This window comes from Arthrobotrys flagrans (genome assembly GCF_004000055.1).
Source record: "Arthrobotrys flagrans strain CBS H-5679 chromosome Unknown unitig_3, whole genome shotgun sequence".
NCBI lineage: Eukaryota > Fungi > Ascomycota > Orbiliomycetes > Orbiliales > Orbiliaceae > Arthrobotrys > Arthrobotrys flagrans.
In genome coordinates, this window is record NW_027137547.1 from 2,461,171 (window position 1) to 2,484,985 (window position 23,815).

General features: G+C 45.8%; 4 protein-coding genes across 4 annotated transcripts; 3 read left to right on the plus strand and 1 right to left on the minus strand.

Moving 5' to 3' along the window:
* Positions 1–170: 170 nt before the first annotated feature.
* On the plus strand, positions 171–2,236 carry DFL_002101 (uncharacterized protein; the record flags this gene model as incomplete). Its single annotated transcript, XM_067630840.1, has 6 exons — positions 171–432; positions 518–654; positions 716–798; positions 881–1,099; positions 1,173–1,938; positions 2,084–2,236. 6 exons carry the CDS (start codon positions 171–173, stop codon positions 2,234–2,236), a joined length of 1,620 nt encoding a protein of 539 aa, XP_067493442.1.
* Positions 2,237–9,991: 7,755 nt separating this feature from the next.
* Positions 9,992–12,078, plus strand: DFL_002102 (uncharacterized protein; the record flags this gene model as incomplete). The annotated part of the gene is made up of 3 exons (XM_067630841.1): positions 9,992–10,391; positions 10,450–11,902; positions 12,060–12,078. 3 exons carry the CDS (start codon positions 9,992–9,994, stop codon positions 12,076–12,078), a joined length of 1,872 nt encoding a protein of 623 aa, XP_067493443.1.
* A 455-nt stretch (positions 12,079–12,533) lies between these two features.
* DFL_002103 (uncharacterized protein) lies at positions 12,534–14,558 on the plus strand (the record flags this gene model as incomplete). The annotated part of the gene is made up of 1 exon (XM_067630842.1): positions 12,534–14,558. The coding sequence occupies one exon, from the start codon at positions 12,534–12,536 to the stop codon at positions 14,556–14,558; it is 2,025 nt and encodes a 674-aa protein (XP_067493444.1).
* Positions 14,559–20,726: 6,168 nt separating this feature from the next.
* DFL_002104 (uncharacterized protein) lies at positions 20,727–22,467 on the minus strand (the record flags this gene model as incomplete). Its single annotated transcript, XM_067630843.1, has 3 exons — positions 20,727–20,901; positions 20,958–22,170; positions 22,230–22,467. 3 exons carry the CDS (start codon positions 22,465–22,467, stop codon positions 20,727–20,729), a joined length of 1,626 nt encoding a protein of 541 aa, XP_067493445.1.
* Positions 22,468–23,815: the final 1,348 nt, after the last annotated feature.

Below are 23,815 nucleotides of genomic sequence, written 5' to 3' on the forward strand. Positions count from 1 at the left end.
GCGTCTACCGGCTTGTTGTGACTCTTAAGCTCTTTCTCTCTGGAAAATCTCTATGCTAGAAGCCTGTACTCTTGGATCTATATTTCTCAAGTTGATTTTCTAGCACCGACTAGTAGTCGACATCTATTTCAATATCAATTGATTAATCGCACTTGCGCAATCGAACGATCATGGCGCAAACGGACCCTGATAAGAAATACAAAGACTATGGAACGGTCGACGACCCGAGCTCTTCGAAACGGGTATCTTCAATTGCAGAGTCCGAAGTAAATACAATTTCGATCTCGACAGACAATTCATATCAATTCTCAAATTCCTCACTCCTCGGTGCGGATGAGGAGGCGCGGTTGTTGAACAATGTCAAGGATGATAATATCACGAAGAAATCGAAGGATCGAACACCGGCCCAGATCATTGCTGTCCTCCTGCTTGGTATATATGCGCCAGATAGTTGCTTTTAGCTACCGTGTATCTCGATTCAGGCTAACCTATAAGTGCATACGATGGTACCTTCTAGGTGTTTTTATCGCCAATGGAGATGGTTCTTTCGTTCTCGCTACAAACGGTGTCATATCCTCGGAGTTTGGTCGGCTAGACGATGCTAGTTGGCTAGTAACATCGTATATGCTTACCATGTGCGCCCTTCAGCCGCTAGTAAGGTGTTGATAGAAAACCCAGATCCACTCCAACTGATAACTAATGACTGTGGTATTAGTATGGGAAATTGAGTGATATATACGGGCGCAAAGCCATGGTATTAATTTCATATGCATTCTTCGGGCTAGGTTGCTTGTACAGGTAGGAATTAAGATCTAAAGCGGGCGCAAGCGCGCTCATAGAAACGACAAAATGGCTATGGTGCTAACGGTGTCATACCTAGCGGAGTTGCGCAATCTCTTATAGGAGTGATCATTGGAAGAGCAGTGAGCGGGATCGGTGGAGCAGGAATGAACGTTCTCGTCAGCATTCTGATTACAGACCTCGTACCTCAGCGAGACGTTGCTGCTTGGAGGGCCTATGTTAATATTGCTGCTACGACGGGTAGGAGCTTAGGTGGCCCTGTAGGTGGGTACCTAACAGACACCGTTGGTTGGAGATGGTAAATATACTGATTCCGTTTTTTTATCGCCATCTAAGCACACTTGACGAGCTCAAGAGCTAACGTAGAATAGGTCTTTCGGCGGCCAAGCACCACTTGTAGGACTAGCTGGAGTATTAGTCGCTCTTCGGCTGAACAACACTACCCCTACCGTAGAGCCTGCAGTCCCTGAAACTCAGAAATCAAAGCTTGCCCGGATAGATTTTCTTGGTTCTTTCTTACTTGCAACAACCATCGTTGGGTTTCTATTGGTTCTTGACCTTGGTGGCCAAAGATTACCATGGAGTTCCAACTACATCATCGGGATATCTATTGCATCTGTAGTTTTTCTCATAGCTTTCGCCCTCGTTGAAATATACGTGGCTTCAGAACCCATATTTCCACTACACCTCCTCACCAAAAACAATATCGCCACAAGCTATGGGTCGCTAGCATTTTCCACCGTTTCCCAAATCGGAATAATGTACACAGTACCGCGATACTTCCAAATTACACGCAACAGCTCCGTCACTGAAGCTGGTGCTCAGCTCGTCCCTGCGGTCGTCGGAAATGTGATAGGCGGTCTAATCACCGGCCTTTCTGTGAAAAGAACTGGGAGATATAAGCTTATTCTGGTACTCGCTGGAATAATATCGACTGTTGCCTCAACCCTTCTTATATTGCGCTGGAATGGCCAAACGGGATTCCTAGAGTCTTTGTATATCTTCCCAGGAGGATTCGGTATGGGATTATCACAAGCAGCTAGCTTTGTAGCTATGACAGCTGGGTTAGAGAAGGAGCATTATGCAGTTGCGACTATGGGCTTATATTTGGCTTCCAGTTTGGGAGCAGTCGCCGGCGTAAGTGCTGTTAATGTGGTGTTAGAAAACGTGGTGAGACGAATCTTGGGGCAAAGGTTGACGGGGCCAGGGAGCGAAAAGGCATGTTTTCATGAATTTCTGTTTGAGCATTTATGCCCTTGCTAACCTAGGACTTCTCTAAAAGATCATCGAGAAAGCGATCAAAGATGTCCAATACATTGGAAGTTTGAAAGGAGAGACTAGAGAGATCGTAGTGTCCAGCTACGTCACAAGTTTAAAATATTCTTATGGTAAGTACCTCGAGAGCTTGAGTTCATTCAAATCACTTGAGAAATAAATCAGAAGAGAGGCACAAAAGATGCTAACGTATACTCCCTTAAGTTGTGACTTTATTAAGTGCGGCATCTGCGTTCTTTGTTGGGCTGTTTGTACAGGAAAAGAAGCTCGAGTAGGCTTAGATGTTTGTGGATATATCTCTCAGCCGATGAGCCATATAGATGGATCTAAAGTGCTCGAGCGTACTATAATGTGGGTTGAGCCTATGGATGTTGGGTTCCAGTCCATTGCAATTCAAAATGCAGCCCAACGTAAAAACGAGATCCTGCCGATAATACACCCGACCGGCAAAAAAAAGCCTGCTTGCTATCTAGATAGTTGAGAAGAGAAAAATCAATATTTGAATTAATGAAATTAATTTCTCCATAATCATCACGGATTTAGATTTTCAGGACCGACGGGTCCGCAACCACGAACTACACAGGAGCAACGGCCCATGCGCTGGATTTTCCGCAGTAGTCCCGGGTCCCGAGACAGTCTCGGTAATTTTCGATTGACCGTCAGCAGTAGAAGGGCATGACAAAGCTCATCTACACCAACGATATTCCTAGGTTAGAAGGTTTATTATTGTTATCAAAAATTTTTTGGATTACATGTAAGAATATTTGAAATTCTATTGCATGTCAAATACAAGTATCCAAGCTAAAGATCCAACAGGGTCTCGACCGCCCAATCCAATGATCATGACATCAATGTCTCCAAACGTTAACACGGACATCCAAACTTTGGTATCTTCCTGAATTAAGTGCTAAATTTCCAGATAGATCGCACAACGAAATATATAGGTTAGCCTAGGTTACCTGTCTGTGATTTGTTAGGTCTGGGACTCAAGTCTGTGCAACCGGTCCATCCCGATTCAATATATTAATGCTGTAGGACGTATTTATATCAGTTCCTGAAATGGGCTATATGTATGTTAAATGAAAAGGCTGGTATATCATCTCACAGTAATTATCTTATTCGAATGCAATTCTGGGGTATCAATCCCAATGGCCAACCCCTCTTGAGGTTAGATCTAATTAGACCTAGTGCAATTCACTGAGAAAACCTGAATTCTCTAAGCTTACGCCACAGCATGCTGGCGGTTGGCCTCGAGACTAGAATTTCTGTATACCATAAATACCTACCTGACGTAGATTCTACACATGTAATGTCAAAATGCTATGTACCGTTAAGTGATGGCTGCTAATTAGATAGGACCTGGCCATACGTATGTATGCAAGTACATGTCATGCATATCGATGATATAAATAAGATCGCCAAAATTTGGAGAATAGACTTTAATTAATTTGCTACTTACACTTTCCATACTATCATTCGCCAGCCTTCGAAACTTCAGCGACGTTCAACTATATTTCGTGATAATACAGCCCTCAAACGCCGGAAGAGTATCAAAGCGATTGTTTTGGGCAGCACCGGCACGGTCACTACTAACACATACACCATGTTCCCTATTATCAGTCCTACGTATATTAGTAACAACGTCCAATTGTGTACCCGAACCACCACCACGATATGATATCATATATGACACAACGTTCACTTTCGATCTCTAGGGCATCCATTTGCTGGGCATATTGTTCCCGAGGGTCTTTCATTTAAATTTATTAGCCAATTTTCTAATAATCCCACCCAAGCATTACCTGGTCGTGGTCACCATCATAATTGATTAATTGCGAATCGCCGTAGCAACAGCCTGGCTATATTGTTGCCCTGGATGGTATACACAGTACTGTCTATTCCTGCTGTAAGCACTCCGTACCACGGAAGCTGTTGCTAGTACTGTCGTACCACCGGGATTTCTTCAGCGTCGACCCCCACCTGAGTCCTAGACACTTGGAGGTAATGTGGGGAGGGGTTTCGGCTGGAGTAGTCCTACAGTCTGCATATCCCCAGCAAAGTGTAAAACCTTAGATTCCTACTACACGCAGCCTTTGTGAAAGGCCAGGGCATATTCGTTTAGGATTTGATATTGACGGGGATCACTGTTAAGGGTTGGCTGGGGTTTAACTTCATAGTATGTACTCTGTAAAAGAGAAAACCAGTCAAATGTGTGTGCCAAATGTGTGAGACATTTTCCGAGATTCTAAGACATTCTGTAAATAGGACCTGTCATGCCAGTTCACCACTGTTACTGCCTATCACCTGTGGCTATTATGTCAGAGCCTGTCCTTGAAACCCCGAATAGCGCTTTGAAACAAATGTCTTGCCTGCACCTAGCCGTCCACATATTTCGCCTTCTGGGGTGATCCTGTCAAGTCCACGATGCGGTCAAATCAGAAAGCGTTCCCTAGATATGATATGCATCGGGGGGGAGAAAACGTCCCAAAATTGTGATGTGCACATGGCAGGGATGAGTTTGCCAACTTCCGACCTCTTCTCAGCATAATAACGTGAGCTTGCCTCGCAAACGAAATCTCAAATCTATAACCCAAAACAACAAAATCAATAGTCGCTTAATGACAGCTCCACAAAAAGTCTTCAATACACATCCTCAGCCAGCCACAGTTCTAGGATCCTTGGTTTTCTCAAGCATGGGAGATCTTTTAAGGATCCCTGCAAAGTCGCCGTACACCTCAATTCCTTGAATCTCCTCTGATCCCTAAGCTTGGCCTGTTCGCAATACGTCGAATAATTACCCCGGGCTAGTCTCCGAGTCCATAAGGTTCCTCTTGGAAGCATACTCGTATTCCTAGTAGCCCCGGTTGCCTACACTGCCACTGTAATTCATATCACGATCGACCAACTCGAAAAAGTTCGAGAGATAGCAAGAAAAAGAAACTCCCCGGAGGGCACGGTACGACCCACGGTAACGAAACCGAAGGCCCCCGATGGAGAGGTACATCGTCAGCAAGTACCTATATGACACCTGAAGGAGGGGATTTGCAAAATAAACAAAACACGATGGCATTTTCGCCTGAAAAGGTTCTAATGAGGAATTGTGGGGATTTCAGGCCCTGGATAGTGTTCTGGCGTGCGGACTGGGGTGGGGAAATCAGCTCTCTGCAAGTGCTGTGTTAAGACTTTACAATTAACTTTCGAACGCGGGGCTGGTTCCACAACCAGCTTTCTGAAGGACACTGTCTCATCACCAACGCTGACCAGTCCTTAGATTGCTCATTGGTGTCGACTGGCCTTATGCGCCGCCTCATTGAATCTAAAACTATCAGGCCATTGTTATGTATGATTCCAATGTGGCTCAGCTGTGGCATACTATCGTTTTCCAATTCCCGATCATGAAATCCCATACGGCCTCATGGTGATTTGCACATATGTGTCATTTTTGCTAGCTTTAGTGTTAGCTTCGCCTCAACTAACGAACTTCAAGAACAGCCAAAGTACGAAAGGACCATTGTATCCGAACTAACGAGAGCAAATAGACGCTCACCTTTCCCCTCTTGGCTACCGCTGATGGCCTAGATTTCCAAAAGCGATTATATCGTTGGGCAAATATATGACGCAAAGGTAAAATAGGTTTGTTAGCCTAGAGGCATATCCCACGGAACATCTGGCGTGCATCGGGTCACCGCTGTTCGATATGACCCGTATGTTTGTTAAGCGACAAGGCTTCATCATCGGACAGGAAGTTTCATGTGTGTGAAGGGCCGGCGTTCCCGATTCGCGGGCGATTCGGATTAAGGTGGTATTCAGCTGCATTCTCTATTATGAATGGAAAGGAATTTCCGAGTGCGATCCCATGCAGTCACTAGCCGGAGTTAACTGTGCGGCAAACCTAGATTATTCACAAATTGTCCAAATTTCTTGGTTTTTCTGAAGCGTCTTTGGCGAGAGCTTTGACAGCTATGTGAGATGCACAATTCCAGAGGCATTTCGTTAGTACTTTCCTGTTCACTCTTTTCAATAAAACTGGACCCCATGCCCCAAGGCCCAATGCAAGGTGACGGCGGGATTGCCGACGTTGGCGTGCATCACGGCTGACACCTGTACAATGCAGCCCCAAGGTCCAGAAAATTACTGTATCTAGTAATTTTAAACCCACCTTGACTCCTGACCTGCCATACCCCATGCCAACGGACGGCCCAGTATACAGATCCCGGGCGGACTTATTATCAAATTTCGAGATATTCCTCTCAACCTTCATCTCCAACCAACCTTCCTTCCCGTCTATTGTAACAGGGTTCAAAAGGGCTATGTATATTAACGCGGGTTAAAGATCGACTCCAGAGATGCGGCCTCGCCTACTTGCAGACCGACTGCGACTTCAAGCATCTAGAAGGATTCCGCAGAGTCGGACTCGGGGGTTGAAAAAGAATAAAATCATGCATGATGTCAGAGGATGAGCTCTGAATTCTAGCGGTTTCGAATTTCGAAATCGTATGATCTGAAATTCCGAACTCTCAGCCTGGCAAGGCGACGTGGGAACATCCAACGAAAATTTTTGTCCGGCTATCGGGACGACTACCAAAGCTTGGGATAGACGCCCTGAAAATTGTCGTGAAGACTGGGCTACCCTTGTTAATGAATGCTGACCACACCTGTCGGGACTGCAGAATGTTGTCACTAACATGGCTAGGCCGCATGCGGGATGGATAATATCAGCTGGATTAGGACCCGAAAAGGACAACATGCTATACTATAGACCAAAGTATGAACCATTGAGAGTCCGTAATTATACATTCTTGATTTCTTCTATTATCAAAATAACTCTGCCGTTTCCCAATACATCACATGTTTTCTATATTCATGAATTCGAGGGTGGTCACACGTGCACACGCGTACGCGGACACTGCGCTGCGGTACAGTCATCAATAATGTCAACAGCACAGAATTCACGAAACTCGCAGCATCAAAATCCTGTAAAGTCCCATCCAGAAAATCATGTAAATTTTTAGCAAAGATCTTATAAACTGAATAATCAAATCCGTGGCATCTTGTAGCAATCGCATATCACATACACCAATAACAGAGTAGTGCGGAGGGTTTGTAATTTTGCAACAAAATCAACACAAATTGTCAGATGTTCATGTTCACGATTTTGTATATGCTTCCAGGACGCTAATAACCGGTCTTGGTGGAGATATGGACCTCTTGGTAATGATGCGAACAAATATGTATGCAAGATCCAAGGGTGAAAAGTGGAGATCTCGCTGTTAGGTAAGTATACCAATTCTAGTCAGCCACATATACTCCAAAAAATGACATCTCGGTACCTCTAGCATAGCACTAGACCCCGCTACCCACGAACCCGGAGTAAGATACATTCCCCTTTCGAGATTTGATACAAGTCTTATTTCAGTGTATTTGCGAGTTGGGCTGGTGTTTTTTTATATATATATTTAAAAGTAATTTAGATTCTCGAGCTCGTATACAATACCTCGAAATTTAGAAAATGGATAAGTCCTAAATACACATTAGGCTCGCAAACCGCAGTCTCTGAGCTAATCCTACAGTGATATAATGACGGCTATTCGGAATACACCGTATGCATCTTGGTCATAAGCCGGTCTCTTGAGTTCAAAAAATTACCTGCGACCCTAGGGTCAAGATGCCAGATCGGCTTCAGTAAAATAGAACAACGGTGTGATAAAGGTCTTTATAATACATATGAGACTGCCTTCTCAATATATTTCGGTGTTGCTCTCCACCGTCCCAGACACGTGTGCACCTGGTTAGCTCAATGAACTGCGAAAAGTGTGAAAGGACCTAGCTTAGACTGTCCTGTGCGTATTTAAATCTGGTTCTGACCTTGAGATCGCTATTCCTGTTGAATTCATAAATCCAACTTTCATTTTTATATTTTTCACCGCTGTGGTTGCTGGCGCCGGTGTTGACTGTATATACGTATGTAAATTTGACGTTGTGGTGTCGTACCCAGCGTTGTTGTCCTAGGTATCTTTTCTAGGTATCCGGATCCGCAACCTAACAGAGAAAAACCATACTCTCATCCCGAGTTTCTATGTACATATGAGTAGAGGTGCAACCATAGAATAAGTTCCTCCGGAGCCGTCATATGCATGTCAAGACAAAAGACGGGTCATACGGTGTGCTGAGCAGGTGGGGCACCCAAATCCTAATTGCTCTTTAGTTAAAAACCATCCCCCTCGATTTCGCGGTCGTTTTCAAAATTTCCTTTCCTTCGAACATAATTAATTAACTGACAGGGTACAGCTACTATCTCTTATCAATCTCGTCATACCGACCAGTGCCGAGGTACCCACTACCTATATCTAGACGCCTGATATTATAGTTTGTCTCCTACATAGTGCATACGTACGCGCCATCCTAACCTCGCGGGGCCATGCATGCTACTCAAGATCGTTTACACGTATAAGTAATAGGAATGACACTATTTGAACTGACTATATCTTCTAATACTCTCAAATCTAACATATAAGCCTGTAGAAACCACCACTGAGCTGATGGCCGGGGAATTCTAAGCGAGTAGGGCCTCATTCCCTAACCCTACGAGCAAATCCGAGAAATACAGTATATATCTTGCCTCCGATCTAACCTCTGACCTCGGGTACAGACGCCAATATTTGCGGGTAGTGCGAGATGGATCCGGATGTAATACAAAAAACCAAAGGGATGGCCAACAGACTGACCAACTGACTGTGATTGTCGACGTCAATGTCAGATCGGGTTGGCGATATATGGCGGTTGTGCGACTTAGCCTCGAAATCCACGTGTACGACTAGTCAGCATTCGATTCATGACGGTTTACACGTCTATGCTCAACAAGTTAAACTGAAGATAGAAACTTTGCAGCGAAGTTTAACTTGCGGGATTAGAAGCTCATAAATTCGTAAAATGACGTTGCTATCAAAGGTAAGATTTTCTTAGAATATGTGCCCCTGCTCTCAGATCTACTAGTAGAGAATTTTCTTTTCCTGAGGATATCTCTCAAATGCGTGGGGTGGCTAGATATAGATGTTCGTCTAGCTCGCCATGGATCAAGGGCCACAACAGTTGTCTGCCTATAGCGCCTATGTTATCAAAATTTAGGCTCCTCGTGAGAGAGACCGCTTGATAAGGTACTTTTCAACCTTTTCTTTCTGCAAGTATTAGAAATGTCTTTCAATATCGATATCCTTTTCGAAAATTTTTTATAGATCAGGGTATATACAGGCATTCCTTTAAACCCTTTGTCTGTAGGGCGTTTACAGCTTCAGGCTCCAGCGTCTTAATCGGCATGCGAATTCTTGGTTGGGATCACAAAATAATTTGAGGGGGTTGTTAGGTGATGAGAAATAGAACCGATAGAGATATAGAAACGTAACTAGTATAATTCAAAAAATGTGAAGCATTGCTAATCAAGAGATCCATTTCTCATCATTTCAGTATCTCCCACAAGAGAAATATTGTAAAGATTTACCTAAATTGGAATGGTGGGTCGTCTTCTTTCTTTAAAAGGAAATTGGTATACCGGATCCGTCAATGCCATGATAACCAAGAATATCTCAAGAAGACAAGCCGAAATGGCAATTCAGCGTTCGCCCGTTCATCTCAGCCCCCAGATCTCTTCGCCTGAAAGAGCCGGTTATCTGGATGCCTATCGAATCAACGAAAGGGAACTCACATAAATTGGGGCTGCGCACTTCCACTAAGAAAAGAGTTCTCTCCTAAAAATACACACCCGACTAGCTCCATTGATTATGTCTTTCAATCTCGAAAATTTCAAAAATCTTTCAGATTACTTTCGATTCTCAACGACTTCGACGGTCGCAATGAGCTGTATCGCGCCAGCGTTGTGTATACCCTGTTTATTGCTCCCTACAATCCGCTAAAGTCAGGCATGGCGCTCGTTCTCCCGACACCAACAACAGCCGACCGGGACCAACAATCGCAACATGGTTCAGGAACACCACTTCCGTCAGGAGCTGTACCATGGGGACGTGCTCTCGAATATTATGATCACCGACATGACAGTATAGCATACCCACCGTCGCTTATTAGCGAACATGACACCCCACTATCCACCCGCATAAAGGAGAGGCTTTCAGCCTGGAGGAATGGGTTTCGACGTCATTCAAGTTACACATCCGGCGGGTCTAGTAGCGATGGATCGTTGTTGGCAGAAAACTGGTATAATCTGCCAGATCCATTCAAGGCGGCGTTCAATACTGCCAATGCGCCGTTGAGCAAAAAGTTAGGCAGTCGTCACTTGCAAGTAATCGTCCTTGGATGTTGTATAGGTAAATATATATGCTGACGGTCGGTTTGTCATATATTGGTGCTGACTGGTTTTGTTAGGCAGTGGTCTCTTCTCGGGTTCTGGGGCGGCGCTGGCGACTGGAGGCCCCGGCTCCGTTATGCTCTGCTATACCTTCGTCGCGGTATTGATGTGGTGCACCATGCAAGCGCTCACAGAACTTGCTGTCGTGTATCCCATAGCTGGCTCTTTCGCGGCATACTCGATCCGATTTATCGACCCGGCATGGGGATTTGCGCAAAATTATACCTATGCGTTATCTTGGGCCATTACGCTTCCACTCGAGCTAGTTGTTGCCGTGACAGTACTAGACTATTGGAATGTGGATGCAGTAGCACCTCGGGCGGTCTGGGTGACAGTGTTCTTTGTTACGATAGTATCCTTCAACCTGTTTGGAATCAGAGTATACGCCGAGATCGAGAATATTTTCACGACTGTAAAGGTATTCGCAATAATTGGCTTCATCATCCTGGGGATAACCATCGATGTTGCAGGAGGTCCAGAGGGGAGCTACCTTGGGGCAAAGACATGGACGAAGCCACCTGGGCCCTTTCTCAACGGCATAACAGGGGTGGTGTCGGTTTTCGTAAACGCAGCTTTTTCATTTGGAGGGTTTGAGCTTCTTGGGCTCGCTGCGGCCGAGACAAGGAATCCTAGGAGATCAATTCCAACGGCCACGAAGAAGACCTATGCAAGCCTGACCAGCTTTTATTTGATATCGCTTCTCATCATCACATTTCTGGTCCCGTTTGACGACCCCCGACTCCTCACGGAAGGCAAATCGATATCTCCATTCGTTATCGCCATCAAAAGTGCTGGAATACTGTACCTGCCTGACATATTCAACGGCGTTGTTCTACTATCTGTGCTATCCGTAGCAAACACTTGCGTTTACGCATCTTCTCGTGTTATTGCGGCAATAGCAGAACAGGGTCAGGGCCCATCAGCGCTGAGATTCATCGATAGGGAAGGACGACCAATGAGAGCTACGCTGCTCACATTGGTTTTCGGCTTCATAGCATACGTATCAGCCCTTGGACACGAGACAGAAGGCGAAGTTTTCAACTGGCTATTGTCAATATGTGGATTAGGGTCCTTCTTCACCTGGGGTTCAATATGCCTCTGTCACATCCGATTCAGGGCTGCCTGGAAGGCACAAGGAAACTCTCTAGATCGGTTAGCCTATCGATCCCAAGGAGGAATAAGTGGGTCATACCTTGGGCTTTCCTTAAATATCGTGGTATTCCTAGCGGTACTATGGACATCGCTTTTCACAACGGACAGTTGGAAGCCTGATATCAAGAACTTCATGATGAAGTATCTAACGGTACCCATGCTGTTGGTGGAATACTTTGCATACAAACTATTCTTCAAGACAAAGATACTAAAGATCGATGAGATCGATCTTGTCACGGGATGTATTGGACTTCTAGATGAAAGTTGGATTGAAGAGAGGAGAGAGAGGGAAGCTGACTGGCCAAAGTGGAAGAAGATGTAAGTGATCTTTAGCATACCAAGTAGCTTAGCTACCCATGACTACTGCCTATCTGCCTAGGTATCTATGTGGTAGTGGTAGTCTAGAGTCGCTCTCAACGTATCTACGCTTTTAGGAGACGATACCTCGTAACTAAGTAACTAACTGCTTCCCTAGATACCACACCTTCTGCTAAGACGACATGGCAGCTCACCGCATGCCTCCCTCCCCTCCAACCCCCCTCAATAGCATCAATAACGTCAACAATAGCGTTAAGTACTGAGACGTCTAGTCAACACCTAGGAACCACTGCAATAATGACCGTCACAATGGTATCTATGGGAGAGCCATCTGCACGTTCTTCCCTTCCTGTCTTCCCTCCTCCATCAACACACCTCCTTGCAGATGCTCTATCGCTTCCATCACATCAAGCAAACCTGCTCTTCGCACTCTTCAATCTCCTGCTAGCCTCTGTGGACTCCCCGCTATAGCATCTCGCGTCGTGCAGTACTATATAATCTTCTACTATAAGACTTACTTGGATTGACAGTTGGTAAGAACCTTGGATATGGCTACCTAGATGTGGGTTTATGTGTATGCCCTTTAGGAGACGTTCTTGCTAACAATACTTACGATGTCAGAGCCACCATCATGGCAGATCTCGGCGAGGAGTTGGAGGGGGTTTTGGACGACGGCGGATCTCTTGGTCCCCTCGTCGATTTCAATCCCGGCGCTGGAGACCAACCGGCGGCCGGTGATGGACGTGAGATAGATTCTTTTGAGGAGTGGCACTCAGGCCTCTCTCAGTTTGGCATGAACCCTGTTATTCTTCCCGGAGTCTCGGAGTTACAAGCTAGTTACGATGATGAACCGGATGCACCTCACAATGTGAATGGCAAACCTGGGTTCATACCTTCTATGCTCTTCGCACAAGATTCAAACCCGCCATTCCTCCCGGTCGGCCCTAGCTACCAACTTTATGAGCAAGGACAGATTTATGCTGAGCCATTTCTGGGACAGTCCCCGCTAAATATCCATCCAAACTCGACTAAAGAGAATTTGGCGATTGATCCTCAACTTGAAAACTCTGGCAGCTCTGACTATGACGGTTTCCAAGATTTGGTCGGTACAGCTGAGGCAGGTGCATTTATTCTCCCGGGTGTCGATGTGGAGTATGGCCTTATCGGCATGTCTTCGATGGCTTCAATTGCTCCCATGAGCCAATCAATCCCGGCAGAGCATTCAGTATCCGTTATATCCACCACTAGCACAAACGAAAACGGCAGACTCGACTTAAAAACCAGTAATACAAACCCTACCGACAATTTCAGCTCTAAAATCAGCAAATCAAAACCAAAAGGGAAGACACCCGTAACCGGCAGTCGAAGTAAATATCGACCTATGGGCCGTATTCCACTTGCAGAAACATCCGGAAACTCCGCCGGATCTGATCTCGATGATGGCATCAATCTCGAAAATATAGTTGGGATTGGCAAGGGGTCCCTTTCGATGCCCCAAGCCTTCGCTCAATCGGTTGGGCTTAGACGAGAAGCCGGCACAGAGGCTCACATTGACGATAACAACTTCGACTCCGATGAAACCATTGACCTTGAAGAGTACACTGCAGCTTGCAACGCTAGTGTTGGCTCAGTCGGCAATTACCTTTCACGAGTGGATTTCATTCTGGAATATGAGCAAGCTTCCACGGAAACTCCATCGGGTATCACAAGCGGTGAATCCAGCCTTCTGCAACCCACCGGCGAAGAATCAGCGGATGGCACTTCCTTGATGCCTTCCGTGCCTATCAAACGAGGTCGTGGGAGGCCAATTGTTCCGGGATCAAAACGCCAACGACGGATTCAGGCTATGGCCCAGCCGGACTACGTCCCACCAAAACGAGGCCGGCCTCGAACGAATGAGCAAGGTCAACGGAAGCGTGTTAGAAGGACAAAGACGATTCAACCTGTTCTCCAGTCGGCCTTTTCACCCGCTCTTGCGTATACGTCTCAACCTGGGATGGTCCAATTCAAGCCCGAAACTCCTAATCAGGGAGTCGACGACTTTTCATTCAATCAAATATACAAGCCAGTCATTCTAAACAATGAAATCCGGTACACACCTGACCAATTCATTCTTGACTCAATGCAAGCTGGAAAGATCCAGCAGATTTACGACGTTGAACTTCCAGTGGGAGGATGGACCGAGACCACAGAGCGCTGGAGGCTCACCTTCAACTTGAATAGAATCACTCCGACTAGCGAATATCTATACCATGAATTGCGCGAAATAGCCGAAAAGGCTCCGGTCGCTCTTTGCCATGACGCTGGGGATCAGGAAAATGTTGAATCTGATAGTGGAGGTGCCACTAAGCCGGAGGCAGCAGCCGGCGCCAGATTGACAACCGATATCCAACCTCTCATGCAGGTACCAGTCTCCCAAAAGGAAGTGGAAACCGCCAAGAAAAGTATTTTTCCGAATCAGCACCTCCAAATTATCGCTGGTGACGGTACCTATCACGAGATGACCCACGAGCAAGTTCTTGAAAAGTTGTTAAATGAACAGGACGTATACTTCCGTACGATTGTATGGGAGCTCATGCAAAAATCTCAACGTATGGAGTCGATGAATTTTGTTGGCTCGTGGAACCGAATGAGTGGCGTCTGGGAGTTCGTCTAGGCTTGGAAGTTGTGGCGAAACTGACAACCTACTCGAATCGACCTGCAGGTCATGCTATTGACACAACTATTTTAGGGGCATTCTTGTTTCAGAATCGGTTAACGGGCGTTTGAAAATTACTGGGCGTTTTTTTAGATTCTTTCTTTCTTGTCTTCTAAGCCAGATCGGGGAACATGTTCATGGGATACTTTTCTTTCCTTTTCTTCTACTTTTTAGACTTTTTCACGACATTATGGCATGATAATTAGTTTAATAGGGCATGTGCTTAGAGATGGCGTTTTTGGTTCTTAAGTTTTTCTGTGTCATGCATATTTTAGTGGTGTTATGCAAGGAAAGTTGGCGATTGGGCGGGATCACATCTGCGCTTATCACAAAACAGGAAAGGCGCCTCTTTTTTTGTTATTTTCACACTCTTGTATTCTTGCAGCCTGTGAACGACCGTTTTTTGTTAGTCACAATTTTGTTTCTTTTCTTTCGATGCGTTCGGATTCCCGAGGGAATTCAACCTAAATGCCCCGGAATACTTTTGCTTTTACCACCCTGAACACCCAAACATCAAACTGCTTTTTCTCGCTCCGGTCCGCATTTCTTCTTCCAAGTTTCGTGATCCCCTCTGGAAGAAATTTGCTTCTTGATTAAATGCGAAATATTGCTTCCTTACTAGCTCGGCGGCGCCCCAGGCCCCCGGATGGCTAAAATTACATGAAACAGGCCTGTACGGCCTCCTGAAAAGCCGATGAATACCTCGAGAATCTGCGGAGGACGTTGCATTTTGGAAGAAGCAACACACGCCCCAACCCGAGCACCTGCATTCTCCCACCCCTTTATTTCGATCGCACCACACCTCTCTGATCCGGCGAAGAGGAATCGAACGGGAGCTAGAGTAGTCTAAACTAGCGAGCGAGATAAAATTCTTTCCTTTCTTGATACCCGAGGCACTAACGACTTCCCATTATGATAGTAGCCGCCTCCTTTTGACAATTATACCTATTGCAGCTTTGCATCAATACCGGTGCGATCTGTAGCCCTCACCACGCAAAACCTGCGATTGGCCCGATCCCTTTTGTGGGGAATCCCTCGAAAGGCAGAGACACATGTACGTAGCATGTCTGTCTGTATCTTCTTCAGGCCTGCTGCAGGCCAGTACGACGGTTCTTTTCCTTTTTTGCTTTATCTTTGGGCTTGAGCGGTGACCAAAAACGGTAATTTTTGACCTCTGCCTTCATTCAGGTTAGCATTAAGAGGAACAAGTTAGTATATACGGCGGTGGTTTTTGCTTTTAGTAATATAATTCGTTTGTTTTTTGGGTTAGGTGCCTGTGTGTAGACTAAGGAATAGCTATGTCCACATACTTTGTCTCGTGGGTTTCAACTATCCCGAGACTAAAGCATAGGACACGCGGTATATTAGCTAAAGTGTATACATTAATACCCTCAAACTCGCCTGGTTAGAGTTCACGGCCCGACTCGTGGTATCTAAGCTATACCACAAATCACATTATCGCCCCTGTTTCAAATACTTAAATCCGTGAAATTTCTGTTAGGCCAAAAGATGTTATTCGTCACCTTAAAAAGCTATAAGCACAATTATATTAGTTATTGATATGTTATCGATACACAGAAATATCGTGTGGGCTGTTAATCAATAATGGAGGCGCTGTCGGGATCACCTCGCACTCGGCATGATCATTCGCATTCGGCACTGCAACTCAATGGTTTTGCCTTCCGCGGTGTCCAGTCTAGACCTTTGATAGCCCTGACCTCGGGCTTTGGCGTACAGCAAGAGACGGCACGGATATTGCATTGCAAGAATATGGGCTGGAGGGTAGCAGAAAAGAAAATCTTCACGGACGAGCTACTAGCTATGGAATAGCATCGATGCATCAGTGTAGTTCTGATCACGAAATAACATCTGCAATTCCGGTCGAAGAAAAGAAGAAACGATGGTTTGTGCAATGTAGTATCTGTAATCTCAACTACATATTTCAGATTTATTTTTTTCACCTCTGCCGGTACTTCATTTTCCGAGGGTCCCTTTCGTTTTCGCCCCTCGTCTCATCCAGAGCACTACTGGGCCTCGAACCCGCAGATTACACATTTTAGTTTATCATTTGCCCAACTTTGGCCCGATTAGCCCTCGCTTCTAGCCTATTGGCGAATTTGTGAGTGTGATGCCTTCGATGCTCATCTGCATTGGCAAAAGCCAAACTAGTTGAAGGGCTTCAAGGGCATGAAACATGATTTAAACATGTGAACTATACGTGCATCGCATAGCATCTATGCGAGTCTGAGTTTTTGCTGGCGTTGGAGCTAAACGGCTAGTTCTCAAGCTAGCCTATTTCGCTAACAGTGTCTTTCGTGTAAAAACCTCCTCGCCACGATGGTTAATTTTAGGTCTAGTTTTGGAATAGACTTTTTCGGACCCCCCACAAAGCGAGCTGAAGGGTCTGGGCGTAGATTTGTTGTGCCCACGGAATTTGAGACTAGACCACGAGTCTGGCTCCAGACTGATAAAAAAGTTGCTTGTTCGAGTAATTTTACCATAAGGTATTTTTAGCTTATGGTTGCTCGTAATTTACCAGCCGGTGCATTATTACGTATTAAAAGCGTACTATACCCCAATAACTAAATGAAATATTTGGTGATGGGATATTGATATTTCCAAATTATATGGTGTGCAGACGGCACAGAAATGACGGGCGAAGTAGGCAGATATCTTCCACATCATTGTTATCATCATCTTTCTTGGCTCTCCTCATAATTGATGGTACCCCTCTAGTGATCGGATATTTTATTTTTAATAAATCTCCTAAATCTCCTAATCTTAAATCTTAAAACTGAGAAAGGTCGAACTCGGAAGACGGCATCGATCATTCAGGTATGTATGTAGTGTGGATCTGGCGCACATGTAGTAATCTAAGAAATGAACGGAGGCAACTTAAAGGATCTAGACATGCACCATCTATCCTGGTGCACCTACTTGCCTGTGACTCGCGCAGGGGGGTGGTAGGATGATAGGAATTGATAGGGAGGAACACATTAAGACGAAATCGGGAAATGCCGTATTGCCAGCCTCAAACAACGAAATGCGGCAATGTGCATGTGAGGTTGGCTAGAATAGTGGAGACGAAGAAAGACATCGAAAGTCGAGTCAGGTTTTCTTTTTGGACTGAATGAAGGATGCATCAGACCACCACAGCAGGCAAACATTAGCGGTTTTTTTGGCGATTAAGGGCAACTAAGGGCAGCTAAGGGCAACTAAGGGTAACTGATGGTTGATAATCAGTTGCCCAAATGCTATTAGTATTATAGCTCCTAACTTAGTTGAGTGATACAACGGCCTGTATTAGAAACTATAACCGTAAAACATGCACAAAGAAAGGCAAAGTTTAGCGATATGTACTTGATCAGGTGTAGCATTATAGGGCCTTAGCGAAGGAGGCGTTGTAAGCAACTATGCAGGAATCGCCTGTTATAGCTTAGGCATTTTCAACGCAGTCTTTTTGTTTTTTAGAAGGGCTTTGCTAAAGGATTTGCTAATTCTTGTGAGTTAGATATTATTGATATACCTTGATACTGCATAAAGGATTCATTTCGTTGTGAGCTCGGCCCTGCCTTTTCCCGAGGTATGAGATTCTGCAATGTGATATCCTCTGAAAAGGTTGCAGTAGGTGGGGTCGCCGTGGTTGCTCCATCCGCCGCCTCTTCTGCATCCACTATCACCATAACTATTGCCGCTGCCGCTACTGCGTTGCGAGGTTGCTAAAAGTAGTCCGATGAGATGAGGAAGGGGTACTGCAGAGATAAGATAGTTGACTGTCAATAAGGTACTGAATAAAGCGGCCTGGGTATGGTGGAAATACTATACACCGAAGCGCTGGGTGACCTGGGTGGCTGAATTACCCAAGGGCAAGGCTGGCGGGTGGAGATTATTGAGACCCTACAGCAGAGACCTGGGTCGTATGGCGGATCTCGGGCATGTTGAGAGAATTTACTACTATGGTCTCGGGAAGCAGGCCAGAACGGAGTGCAGATACGCATGCACGGTCATTTCATATTCTTTGGATCGCGGGAGACTAGTCGAAAGTCTAGCAGACCGTTCACAGGAAGGTTAACACATTTTGCTTGGGAGGCCCCTCCCCGCGGCCCTGGCTGAGCAGAGAGGTCTCGGCCACCACAATCAAGCATTGGTGACCTAATTAGGCCTGGGTTAGGATCTTTGGTGATCTACGTCAAGGTAGCCCCCGAGATACCGTCAAATCTGGTCCCAGATGCTCACGAAGACGAAGACACGCACGGCGTCCGTGCGATCCAGACTAGTCTATATCATTTACTCTTTCCTCATCTAGCCAGCCGCCCGCAAATGGATACAGACTGCCGTATCGATAGGCTTCGTCCAAGGGTCTGGACCGATTAAAAGAGGAGATATCATCCGAGTTTCCGAGCCACTCAATGACGACTTTTGCGCAATTCTGAGGTTAGATATTCCAAGGGGCTGGTGATGTTAAGCCACAATCTAATTTGCCACTATGTGCATGACTTTAGTTGGCGAGAGGCTTAAGTTTGGGTACCGGGACAAAGGCATTCCGAGGCCTGGGACAAGTCCGAGAGTTCGTGAACTCTTGACCCACGAGACATAAGAGATTAATCGATCATTTAAAGCTAGATCAATTGAGACATAGCTATGACACTAACTCGTAGATACCTTTTGGTAGGAAGCACCTAAGGCATTTGCAATGCCCTCCTTAACTTGGCTGCTCGTAGGATATACCCAATTAGTTTAACAAGCAGTAATGTCATTGAAGCCCGCATCTGAAGAGGCGGTGTCGATCGGTTGATACCGTTGCAAGTACTTCTCAGAGTCGTTTGTATCGTGATAATGGAAGCCCATCACACCTTTTCTTTGACTGCACCACTTAATGACCAACGTAACATGTTGCAAATTCGATTTCTATGCACATGCTTGAATACGTATTCTTCAATAGTACAATGCCGTGAACCGATAGACCATGCACGTACGATGCGGCCCTAGCTGTCTCCGTTTTGGACGTTGAAATCGGGGTTAAAATTACGAATATTGACACCCGGCCCATAATGGCTTTTTAACCCTAGATAAATTTAGTTAGGCATTAGACTGCGTTTTGGGGAAGTTTTAGACGTTATTCATGGGGGGTTACACAAGCGTAAACTCTGATGCTTTGAAAACGTCGCACTTAATTCTCACGTTGTCCATTTTGGGTGTTGTTGTACCAAATACAACAATGATTGCGTTTCTGTGTTACGAAATACAAGGCCTGTGCCAAGACCATTTTCGACCCAAAATTGAAATGCCACGCGCGCAACACAGTAACAAGGCGTGGCAACAAACCTGAATTTAAATTACTCTGAAAGCACTCGGGTTAGTTCAGGGGCTGGATGATTGCGATATTTCAGGGTTGTCGACAAATTCCCCATCTAGTGAATCTTTGACACCGTCAATACCTGCTATTCGATAGAAATTAAAACAAGATGACTAATTGCAGCCGGCATCGCGGTCATCATTTCATATACGAGACTAATGGCCAGCAATCCTTGTAGAGTGAAGTATCTAAGATGTTTTATTTTAGTGACAAAATCAAGGGTTTTATCCAAACCCATATAATAAATATCAGTCCATTAAGTTGGATAGGGATAGGCGACCGACAACTGCGGACCATCAATCCATGCAAATCCAAGGATGAACACGTATCGCAGGTTTTATTTTACTTGTAATGCGATCACGGGACAAGGGGTAATTAGATAGTTCGCAATGGCTGATCAGTGTGTAGGAAGTGTCACAAAATAATAACAAGTTTTATGTAAGCCGGAGTTGGATCCCGTCGGCTGAAGTTAAACGACCCCCGGATAGTAGGTCTATCGTCTGCAACAAATATTAAGGAGGCAACCAAAGGGACCCTGAACAAACTAGGGCGAAACATCAAATATCACAAAACCACGAATTAAAGTAAGATAGGTAGATATAGAAGGATTCGATTAGGACGTCGGATAGCTCGGGCATAGAAACGAAAGTATATACTAAAACAGCCTATATGAGGGTCTGCTGTTGCTTTCCCAAGACCCTAAATACAAATAAAAAGGTATACATGAAAGACTCTGCGAATCAAACGTCTACTATAGAACTGTGAAGGCTTTAAGTAGCGACGGCGCCGACACCCTTCTCGATTTCGGCGTGTTGCTTGGCACGGGAAGCCTTGTTGGGGTTTGGTGCATTGAAGACATCTTCCAACTGTTCCAAAGTACGACCCTTGGTTTCAACGAAGATGAAGAAAATGAGGAAGGCAGCGAGTGCGTTCTCAGCGATAAACCTGTAATCCTATTAGTTTTAATCCAAACAAATCAGGTGATATGGAGCAAAACTTACCAGTAGTAGTACTTCCATCCGATGTTGACTTGAGCGATCGAGGTGACAAACAAGTTGTAGAAACCGGCAATACCGACGAAGAGACCGCTAAGAGCCATACCCTTAGCACGAGTTTCGTACTTAAGACACTCGACAGGGTACAAGGCCTGCATAGGAGTGATAGTGATGGAGTAAGTGACACCGAAGAGATAGATGAAGGTGATAACGGCGTTGGACATATGCTTGTTGGGGAAAGTGTTGGTGACTGGGTCAGTCTGGGAGGAGAGAGCAGTGATAATGGCGAAGTAGATAGTGAACATGCATTCACCGTAGAACATGAGAGTACGACGACCGAATCTATCGACAATGGAGGCACCGACAAGAGCGAAGATGAACTGGACGACAGTCATCAAGGCAGAGAGAAGACGCTGGGTATCTGGGTCCTCAACACCAGCACCCTCAAGAGCGAAAGGCATGAAGTACGAAATGACAGCGTTACCGGACCATTGACCAATGAAAGACATGAGGAAGACCATGAGAATACGCCAGAGATTGCCCCTACTGTTGAAGAGCTCGCGATAATCCCACCAATTCTTGTCAGAGGCATCATGGGCGATACCCTCCTGGAATTCGCGGATCTGGAGCTGGACGATAGGATCGTTCGGGTCACCCTCACCGTGGTACTTGGCGAGAACGGCGAGAGCTTCATCGTGACGGTCATTTGCGAACAACCAACGTGGGGATTCTGGGAGGAGGAGAGAGAAGATCAAGACGAAACCAGAGAAAACGCTCTGGAGGTAGAGTGGGATTCTCCAGCAGTTATCGGAGGTAGGGATGTGGAGGGCAGTTCCGTAGGTGACCCAGGAAGCTGGGATAGCGCCCATGAACCAGAAAGTATTGTAGACACCAGTGACGGCACCACGCCACGATGGTGGAGCGATTTCGACGACGTAGGATGGACCGGCGGAGGCAGAGATGTTGACACCGAAACCGAGGATGAAACGAGCGACAATGAATTGAGCCCTGCTCCGGGAAGCTCCCTGAACGAGAGAACCAAGAACAATAAGACTAGCGCCGATAACCATACCCCAACGACGACCCCACATGTCAAGCATGGGGCCGACGAATGGAGTAGCAACGATACCACCGATGTTGTAGATAGAAAAGAAGATACCAGTTTGGGAACCACCACCTTTTGGAAGACCGAAGTAGTCCAAGAAAGGTTGCATGGAGTCTAACGAATCGTTAGTCGGATGCTCAACGTGGATAGAAGAGTGTGGTGATTAAACTTACTGATGTTACCCAAGACCATACCGTCGTAACCGTTAATGCAAGAGTTGAGGGTAGCAACCAAGCAGAAGGCGTATAACTGCAACGAGCGAGCAGACCATGGGTTCTGCTTGGAGCGAGCTTGAGCGTCGGCAAGAGCGACGTTCTCAACGACGACTTCCTTTCCGTGGATCTGTTCGTGCTTGACGACGCCGCCAAACTCCTTGTTGGCGCCGTCGCTGGAGGAGCGTGTTTCGGCCATTGTTGCGACAGCTAATTTGAAAGTTCCTGGCTTCCTTCTAGCTTGCAAGTACTGATTGATAGAAGATGATCGCGATGTCTTTCCAAGGAGACTGATTCCGAAGGATGGGAAGGGCCTTCTTTATGTATTCGACGGAGGCTCTCTCGCGCGATCCACGAGATACCCCAATCTTTCGAGTCTCTCCACCTTTCAACGGCTGGAGTCCCCATGCCACCCTTGCTACAACTTGGGACAGGAAAATATGCATTGGCAAAAGTCGAGTCTCTTCGCACTTTCGACATGGGTAGTCTTGTGTCTTGCCACTCCTTCGATTAATTGGCCTTCCATGCATATAACAGAACTTACTTTTTTTTTTTCGGAATCACTAGAGACTCTCTTAGTGTCTTCGAAATACCAAACCCTGGTTACTTTGGAAGCAGACATACATAGTACTGATAGTCACAATGATGGTGTTGAAGAGTGTGGTAACGTGTGGGTTGTTGCGGGTCCATGCTTCTTACAGCCAATCAAATTTTTCCGTCTCCATGTTCGTTTTTCTCAGCTAAGACTTTTAGTACCGGAGATTCGAAGTGGTGGCAGCAAAAGTGGAGAGAAATTGGGTCAGACGGCAGGGATTTGGATGTCTGGTCTGCTCCAATTCTGTGTTGTGTGCATGTTGGAAAAAGAAAGCGCTGTCATCTGTGCAAAACGGGCCGTATTTCCGAATTTATTCCTTCTGGAAGGAGAGCGGAACACCTTTTTGGTCATGTCAACAGCGCAAAGCACGAGAGGGTGGCCAAGCAAGAGTGCCGCAATTTAGCCCCCCATGGAGAAATGTCCCAGCTTGGACCCCAGTGGAGATTCATAGATCCGGCGACAGTGGCCCCATATGATTGGCTTCGGTCCCTTTTGCCCAGATAATTCACGCACATTCGTCGACTGAACCTCGTATACGGACCCAATCCTTGCGAACGGTCCCATTTTAACCTTACAGGCATATTCCTAGCTCGGGTTGCTGCGTGACGGCTTCCAGAAAACTTCTATCAATGGAGTTCATGAGCCGTGTAGGTACAATGGAATATCTGAGATTTGCGCTTGGTCCTAAAGTCAGGGTGACAAGCCATATGCAAAGTTGGAAACGAGCCTTTTAACCGAAATCCAGTCACCTTCGAGCCATAGCGAAATAGTTTCAGTCCCTAGATTCCAGAGTACGGTTTCTCTTACCATCAGTGCCACAGGATGTTTGGTCAGCGGCAAACTCTAATGGTTCAAACTTCAAGATTTTTTGACAAAAAAGTGGCTAATCGCAAATATTATTAGTTGTGTTTTGAAATATTCTCTCAAATCCTGCAGCGAAGCGAGTCGTCTT